Source organism: Amphimedon queenslandica, unplaced genomic scaffold (genome assembly GCF_000090795.2).
Source record: "Amphimedon queenslandica unplaced genomic scaffold, v1.1 AMPQUscaffold_13211, whole genome shotgun sequence".
Taxonomy (NCBI): Eukaryota; Metazoa; Porifera; class Demospongiae; order Haplosclerida; family Niphatidae; genus Amphimedon; species Amphimedon queenslandica.
Window position 1 is genome coordinate 39,116 of NW_003546553.1, and position 8,655 is coordinate 47,770.

The window sequence follows — 8,655 nt, forward strand, 5'->3', positions numbered from 1 at the left end:
TACCATCACTGGGGCGTCTCATTATCCTCCATCTATAAAACTTTCCCTTGTGTATAACGATGAGGATGTACTCCCCTGCCTTGCGAGGATTGTCATAGACCAAGTAAGAGTCATCATTTCCTGCAGAGCCAACGCGCAGTCTCCTCTCTGCTTCCTCGTTTGATATGTTGCCGTGATACCATTTCTTGTCAACTGGGGCTCCTTCTACGTGCCTGACGTTTTCAAACTTTGGTCTGCGCTCCAAGATAGGCCTCTCTTCTCCTGTTTCATCATCAGTGCAAGTTAAGCAGCTTAGAGCTGAGCCCATTTTGCAATTTGGGCGGAAAAATAGGCGTGGGTTTAAGGCGCGGGCGTTTTATATGCGCATGCTCAATAAGATAGTCGCTTTTAGTTTGGCGCCAATTGGCGGGTAACTTAAATTTTGTAGAGGGGACGAGATAATTAGAGAATGTCAGACTGGAGCGGTGCCTGGGGTGGGGGAGACTGGAGAGACGAGGAAGAAGACGAAGATGAGCAGCAGGCTGGGCCAGTATGAATTATAATAATATTTTGTTAAAAATTATTTTTGATGAAGTAATGGGCATTAATTAGAATAATCGTCATATTAGGGTTACAGTGCAACCAAAGATTGTCTCATTTTGTTGATTGATGTGAGTCTTGGAATGTTTGTAAAAGACGAAGAGACTAAGGGCATCCCATTTGAATTATGCATAAAAGTAAGCCAGCAGGGAATAACTTTAATTTAGAAAGATGCCATTTTTTCATATACTAGTGTGCTCGTAGTGTTTTACTCAATAAAGTCATCAGCAGTGAGAAGGATTTAGTGGGTGTGGTTTTCTTCGGAACTGTAAGTGGGCGTGTACATTGTATCTATTCATGAATTTTTGTTGCAGAATAAAGAGAATAATCCCAGTGACTTTAAACATGTCTATATCCTTCAGGTATATCATTCATTGGGTTAAGTTCCGGTTAACAAATATGCCTATGGTATTTTTCTATAGTGTAAATGTTTAAAATACATGTGCGTATGCATTGTACATTTACATTTTTGTATTTTTACTTGTGTAATGTACATATGGTATACTACATAGTCTACATACCTTAAAGTTACGTGTATTTGTATTTACAAATACATACATTTAATTTTAGTTTGTATTTAACATTAGTTACTTTACTACATTAGGATCTTGACATGCCTGATGCTCCTCGTATTAAGGAACTGGAAACCATGTTGGAAGGTGTGTGTCCTCAGTTTGAGCCCCTCCCTCTTAATAATAAATAAATAATTATTTAGTTCTTTTCTTTTATTACACATACATGCATAGATGAAGGATTTCAGACTTTTGAAAAAGATTATGGACACTCGAATGACTTTTCATTAAGTGATGTATTCTGGACTTGCTCTACAATGCTATCTACTAGGTAATGAAAACGATGGTAATAGAAATTAGAAATGATGAGAGAAAAGAAAATAGATATAAGTACATGTAGATAGGGACAAGAGAAGAGAATGATGATAGAATACAAGATAATAGAGAATGATCTCATGATTTTTTGTTTTTTTCTTTTAGTGGTGCAAAATCCAGTCATAGGAGGATCCTACTATTCACTAATAATGACCATCCACATCAAAGCAACCCTGCACTACAAGTAAGAATAACAACACTTTTATGGCTTCATGATAACTGTCACTCATTCTCCCACTCTCTCTCTCTCTCCTCCCGTGTACATGTACGTGTACATGTAGCGTCAAGCAAAGACTAAAGCTAAAGTACAGGAGATATCATAATAATTGTGGTTTCTGTTATTATTATTGTTGTTGTTGTTATCTTAGGATTTAGCAGAGAATGGTATTGAAGTTGAGCTAATGCACATTGGAAGTGGATTCAATGTCACTTCCTTTTATCAGGTTTGTGAACTGTAGTATGGTGACTGTAGTACCTACTACAAGTCATGTATTGTATACATGTATATACTTTTAATTGGTGCAGCACTGCAGCTCACAGTGTTGGCCTAGGCTGGTATGTACACAGCTAGGTTTAGTGTGTGTGTACATGTATGTGTGTTATGCCCACCATTATCAAAATTTTTATTCAAAATCTTTTCACAAGAAGAGTAATTTCTACATGTACGTGTACATGTACATCACAAAACGAGTTTAAGAGAAACATTTTAAAGACAAAGAGTCAAGATAAGAGAGAGAGAGTGAAAAGAGAGAAATTATTGCTCAAAGTTACACTACTGTTATGTTCTTCCATCATTGAAAACACGATGCTTAATACATAATGTAACACGTGTGTATGTATGTGGGCGTTTGTCTGAGACAAAGTGAAGCAGTTTTATTTCAGCGGCATCCATGATAAAAACCAATTGCACTTTTGCAATTATCAGTACCCATAATGCTAACGTGTAGAATCATCTTGTTGTCTTGCAAATACTTACGATACTGGGTACACTGAGAGAGAAATGAGTGAGTTACGTATTCCGGTTCCCCTATTCCAATGGTGGCTTTATCACAACCAGTCAGACGACTATTATACGAGTCACATTTAGTAGTAAGGAATTTTATCTCCCTGGAGTAATGGTTGTCGTCCATCTTCTGGTTGAGTAGCGTTAGAACGAATATTCCACGAAAAGGCCAAGAGAGACTGCTATCATGGGGACCAGCTCTCATGTGAAAGTAGCAGCCAATGGAATCAGACTTACACCCGACGAGGTGAACCTTAAGCGTCATGAAGTATCCTCCATCTTTTGTGAAGAAGTCTTGTTCCCATACCTCTTTGTTTTCCTTGCGTGACTCAAAATTGTCGATGCATATGTTCAGGGGGAGGGTATCTTTCCTGTGTGCAAGGGACTTGATTCCTCTCTTTGAGCAGTTTGCTTCGTGTGCTGGTTTTAACATGCGCTTCATCATTATGTTACAACCAATCAGGTGGTAGCAACAATGAACAAGTTGTTGCATACAGACGTTGCGATGAGCTTCGATGTCCTTCCTTTTTACTGTAATTCGGCAGCCCCCATTGGGACACTCGATCGGGCGCTCTGGACATTCGTTGAGATGAGTTTCTTGTATGAATTCAAAGGAGCCGGCCTCTTTGCAATATTGGCACGAAAACATGCGTTTAACACAGGAACTGGCAAGATGATCCCCAAGACCAGTTTCAGGTACCCTAGCACCACACTGCTCACACTGCACTAGCTTATACACACATATGTGTGCATGTTCTCTTATCAGATCCCTCAGCTCTCCAACCCATTGACACCTATGCTCTTTGTAGTAGCAAAAAACCTTTAGACTCAGGATTTCTTGATTACGGCTAGTGTCGTTGAAATAATTGAGTCCATGCTTACGACAGACCGGACAGTTGTGGGATGACTTTCTTTTGTAGTCCTCTACGCAGTGATGGCAGATGAGTTTTCCACAGCATGTGAGCTGGTGTACATCTCTGGGTACCATTCGGCAAATGACGCACATGTACTTCTCAGCGAGTTCTCTGTGCCTCTCGACAAACTGGACATCATACCCGCCAAAGAGGGAGTCTGACGCCATCTTGAGAAGTTTGAGTGGCTCTAGCTCTCGCTTTCTCTGACTTTCTTCTTCTCCTTTTCACTAAAGGCTGCTAAAAAGTTATAAACAACGAGAAAGGAGGATTTTAGAGTTCTTTTTCGCTCCTTCCCCTGGTCTTGCAGAAAGTGATGAAGGAAGAAAACAACAGGAGAAGATCTTGTGTACAAGAGCGGCGCGGTGATAGGGGAAATGGGCGTAGCAATATTAATAGACTATTCATGCATAAATTATAATGCATAGCTAGCATATTGAAGCCATAAATGCTGAATAAGCAGTCAGCAGTAGAAAAGCATCCCCTGCAAATTCCCCTGAACATAATCCAATTGTATCATCCCACTCTATTGTTTTTTTGTGTACAGGAGATTGTCTTCTCTGATGATGGAGATGGGACATCTTTTCCAGATCCTTCTGAGAAGTTTGAAGAACTTCTTACTCGGTTAGTTGCATGATATACTTGTACTATATCTGTCTATCTTCCTTTATTTATAGTGTTAGATCAAAGGAGCTAAAGAAGAGAGCATTGCAAAGGATTACATTCTCCCTGGGTCCTGACCTTGAGCTTGGAGTAGGAGTGTAAGTTACTGACTTAGTAAAATTTTTGCAAATAATGTATCGTGTTAAAAGAACAAGTAGATTTATTCACATAACAAACTCTTAGATATTGTATGGTCCGTGAGACAAAGAAACCTTCATTCATACGACTGGATAAGAGGACTAATGAAGAACTCAAGACACAAACCAAGAAACTCTGCGAGGTATGATACCATTAAATAACACAGTAAAAGGCATATCATTACTGTGCATCAAGTATTGGGACCTTGTTTTACTTCCTTACAATCGCATGTAGGATACTGGAAGCATCCTTCTTCCTACTGACATAAAATACTATCAGGTGCTTGGGGCTGGAGGAGAAAAGGTCATATTTGAGGAAGAGGAAATTAAAGAACTAAAGAACTTTGGAAAACCTGGTATTATATTATTTACACGTATCATAATGTGTACTTGTAATCTCCTTGTTGGACACCATTGGGGCCTCCTTGCACAGAGATGTCCTCATTTTGGATTTACTTTTGCATAGGTTTAGACACCTAAGAATACAAGTGTTCTTATATGCCTTGTAGAAACATTGAGCTGATTCCAGCAAAGAGTTTTGAGTTAAGGCTGGTTCACAATATGACGTTAAGCCAACGTACAGTCAATTTTTAATCAAAAGTGTGGGCAATTTGACCTTTTGACATGTGCTTTCCACTGGAATAGAACCAGATTCTATTTTAGCATCAACATAACATCAGGACTAGCGTAATATTGTGAACCAGCCTTTATTAGCATTAAAAATGAGCAAATTTTTGAAAAAAGCAAAGGCTATAGCCCATGGTTTTTTTCAAAAAATGGCTCCGAAATTGCCCCCAATTTTTATAGCATTTTTTGATACATATCGATGTACTTATGCTGTGTAGAAAGTTTGAGCTGATTCTGACTTCAATTTTTCAAGTTACGGCTATTTTAAGAAAATGTCAAAATTTTGAAAAATACCAAAGGCTATAGCCCATGGTTTTTTCCAAAAAATGGCTCTGAAATCACCTCCAATTTTTATTACATTTTTTGATACATATCAATGTATTTACGCTGTGTAGAAAGTTTGAGCTGATTCCGACTTCAATTTTTCAAGTTACGGCCATTTTAAGAAAATGTCAAAATTCTAAAACATACCCAAAGCTATAGCCCATGATTTTTTCCAAAAAATGGCTCCGAAATCACCTCCAATTTTTATAGCATTTTTTGATACATATCGATGTACTTATGCTGTGTAGAAAGTTTGAGCTGATTCCGACTTCAATTTTTCAAGTTACGGCCATTTTAAGAAAATGTCAAAATTCCAAAAAATATCCAATTCGAAGTCATTTTTTTTTCCAAAAAATGGCTTCGAATTTACCCCCAATTTTTATTTCATTTTTTGATGTTTATTGTTCTTATGCTATGTAAAAAGTTTGAGTTGATTCTGACAAATAATGAGCCAATTTTTGAAAAAGAGCAAAGGCTATCCCATGGTTTTTTTCAAAAATTAGCTCCGAAATCACCCCCCATTTTTATTACATTTTCTGATACACATTGATGTCTTTATGCTATGTAGAAAGTTTGAGCTGATTCTGACAAATAATTTTTGAGTCACTAGCATTTTAAAGGTGAACTTGATAAGCTGATGCAATTATGATTTAATGTATTCATGAGATGAGTAAATCATTGCTTCCATGCATACATGTATAATTATATTCATGCATGTACTAGTGTAGTAGTGTATGTGTGCCTGCTGTTACAGTATTATTGCTTGATTGATATTATACACATAGGTTTCACACTAATGGGATTCAGACCAAAATCAAAGATGAAAATGCATCATTACATCAAGCCAGCAAATTTTATTTATCCAGATGAAACAGTGAGAAAAGAGCTATACTTTATAAATGCATCATGTGTAATGTTTTATAGACGGTTAGTGGTAGCACTAAACTTTTCTCTGTGCTACTCAGAAGATGCATTTCAAGAGAAGTTGTTGCCGTTTGCAAGTATATTCCTCGTAACAACTCTCCTCCAATTTTCGTAGCACTAGTACCTCAAGTATGTAAGAAGTCTAATTATTATTAACACATTCCTTTTGATTGTAAAGGAGGAAGAACTTGATGACAGCAACATCCAGATCTCTCCTCCTGGATTTCATGTCATTTTCTTACCATTTTCAGAGGACATACGTAGCTTAGACCTACCTGATGAAATGCCAAAAGGTACTGTATGTGTAGTAGGAACATATTCAATTACTTCTCTTTTCTTTCTCTGTCTCTTAAAGCTTCTCATGAGCAGATTGATAAAGCAAAGGAGATTATCAAGAAGCTTTCTTTTAATTTTCAAAGTGAATCTTTTGAAAATCCAGGTCCTAACTCCTAACACTTTAATTGTCATTCTCTTCCTCATCTCATTATTTTCACCATTATTTATTTCTCTTTCTTACAGTTATTCAAAAACATTATCGTGTTTTGGAGGCGCTAGCCCTTGAGCATGAAGAAGAAGAAGAAATAACAGACCTCACTGTACCAGATGCTGCTCAGATTAACAAGAGAGCAGGGAAGGCGATTGATGAATTTATGAAAGCTGTGTTTCCTGATGGTTTTGATCCAGAGGCAAAAATCACTAAGAGAAAAGTAAGAAAGTTCAACCATTTAAAAGCACATCTGTTGTGTTCATTTCCAGGCATCAACCAGTACAGCTGCTGCTGGTGCTGCTAAAAAGGCAAAAACAGATGAACCAGTTGATGTTGAGAGCATTGCTAAAAATGGAACTGTATGTTATACCTAATGCACATGTATGCCTTATGATAGTTACTGTCATTTTCAGTTGGGAAAATTGACAAATCCAGTTCTAAAGGAGTACCTTAAGTCAGTAGGCAAGAAGGCTGCTGGGAGGAAACAAGATCTGATTGATGCTATTAATGAACACCTTGGACTTTGAATACAGAGTGGTATGCAATAGATTTACTTGTGTTATTGTTTTACAATTAAAAATTACATTTAATGATTTACATTTAAGTCATGATGATGGTTTCTTTCTTTGTCTATCAGCAGACAAGTCGTTGATCTTTTTGTCTAATTTTCTTTGCAAGTGAGCACGTTTTGAAGAGTCACTCTTCCTTCCTGCAGTAGTTCCCTTTCCATCTCCTCTCAGTTCCTTCTCTAGGTCCTTTCTTGCCATTCTTCTTGCTCTTTCCTCACATCCATGTGTCTCTGCAATGTTGTGTGTCATGCAGTATTTCTTCTTGCAGAAAGGGCAAATGATTCCAAGGTGATTGACACTTTTCTTGCAGCCGGAGAAATTACAAGTTTTATCTGCTTTCTTCATTTCTTCAAGTAAAAGATCCAGATCATCAAGTTGCTCAACTGGCTTTGCTTTTTCTGATTTAGTTTTCTTTTGAGAGCCTTTGCTTTTCAGTTCAGACTCTTGCTTCTTCTTTTTCACAATGTCCTCCACTCTCCTCTTTTCTCTCTCACATCGAAGCTGGTGTAGTTCACTGTTTTCTTTGGGTAAATGTATGCCACAGATCTGGCACTGCCACACACCAACTGTAGCTCCTACAATCACTTCATCTTTTGCTTTACTTTTAACATCAATCTTAGTTTTTGCTTCACTTGGAGGTGGAAGAGAAGCAACTTTAGACAAATTCTTTTTCTCTGTCACATCAATACTAATAGTTTCTTCATCAATGCAGCAGACTGTGTCTTCAATTTGTGGTGCTTTAATCATCAGAGGCTGTTGTATTTTATCATCTTCAGTTGTAGAATCACTGCATTCAGCTCCATTAGTTTTCCTGGATCTGCTGACTACGATATATCTATCATTACCTTCGCCATGGCTTACATGTGATAGGCCTAGCTCCTCTGATAGCTACCACATAAAAATAATAAGACTCAAAAATGATTTTATCGTTACTTAATAGACTCACTTCATGAATTATTTTACGCTGTGAGGAAGACAATGTATTAGGGAATGTTATGCTTGATTGCTCTTCACTGCTCTTTTTAAATTCTTTTAGTTGCTTTTCGTATGATAATCTCTGCTGAGCTAATTTATTACTATCAACTGCTGGAGATGGAGGATCCTTTTTCTTTATTTCTTCCACTGGCTTTATTGCAAAACCTTCTTGTTGATCAGTAGCAACAGATTCTGCTTGAATCATTGATGCAGCTAAATAAAGGAAGGAAAAATCAATGCTACTATCATTTTTATATAAATACAAAATTGCAGTAAATAAATATACACGTTCCTGTTCTTTATGCTTACTGTCTATATACTCATGAGCACTGTATACTTCTCCATTGTTTGTACAATACTCTAAAAGTCCTTTAATGAAAGGTTCACGAGAGATAGTCTCAGAGTCTCCAACCATTGCCAGGTGCCTCCGAGCACGAGTGACGGCTACATTAGTTCGACGTTGCTCCTTGAGGAAACCAAACTCGCCTAACAAGAAAAATAAATAAATAAATAATAAAATCAAATAAATAGTAATTCAATAAATAAAACAAATAAAAAATGACAAATAA

General features: G+C 37.2%; 2 protein-coding genes across 2 annotated transcripts in view; one reads left to right on the forward strand and one right to left on the reverse strand.

Annotated features, from left to right (window-relative positions):
- The first annotated feature begins 383 nt into the window (after positions 1-383).
- On the forward strand, positions 384-7,132 carry LOC100633440 (X-ray repair cross-complementing protein 6-like). The gene is made up of 20 exons (XM_020000153.1): positions 384-529; positions 609-716; positions 773-847; positions 894-941; positions 1,184-1,238; positions 1,326-1,422; positions 1,572-1,650; positions 1,748-1,771; positions 1,835-1,909; positions 3,928-4,004; positions 4,058-4,141; positions 4,227-4,323; positions 4,416-4,536; positions 5,917-6,005; positions 6,056-6,184; positions 6,234-6,348; positions 6,411-6,494; positions 6,575-6,762; positions 6,812-6,901; positions 6,956-7,132. The coding sequence occupies exons 1-20, from the start codon at positions 449-451 to the stop codon at positions 7,067-7,069; spliced, it is 1,830 nt and encodes a 609-aa protein (XP_019855712.1). The 5' UTR covers positions 384-448; the 3' UTR covers positions 7,070-7,132.
- The window catches only part of LOC100633563 (DNA-binding protein SMUBP-2-like), a 6,933-nt gene continuing 5,315 nt past the window's right edge, over positions 7,038-8,655 (reverse strand). The window contains exons 13-15 of the mRNA XM_003388724.3: positions 8,396-8,572; positions 8,058-8,299; positions 7,038-7,999 (exon numbers count right to left, since the gene is read on the reverse strand). Coding sequence (XP_003388772.1) covers positions 7,148-7,999; positions 8,058-8,299; positions 8,396-8,572 — 1,271 coding nt within the window. The 3' untranslated portion in view covers positions 7,038-7,147. The remainder of the gene's footprint in view (positions 8,000-8,057; positions 8,300-8,395; positions 8,573-8,655) is intronic.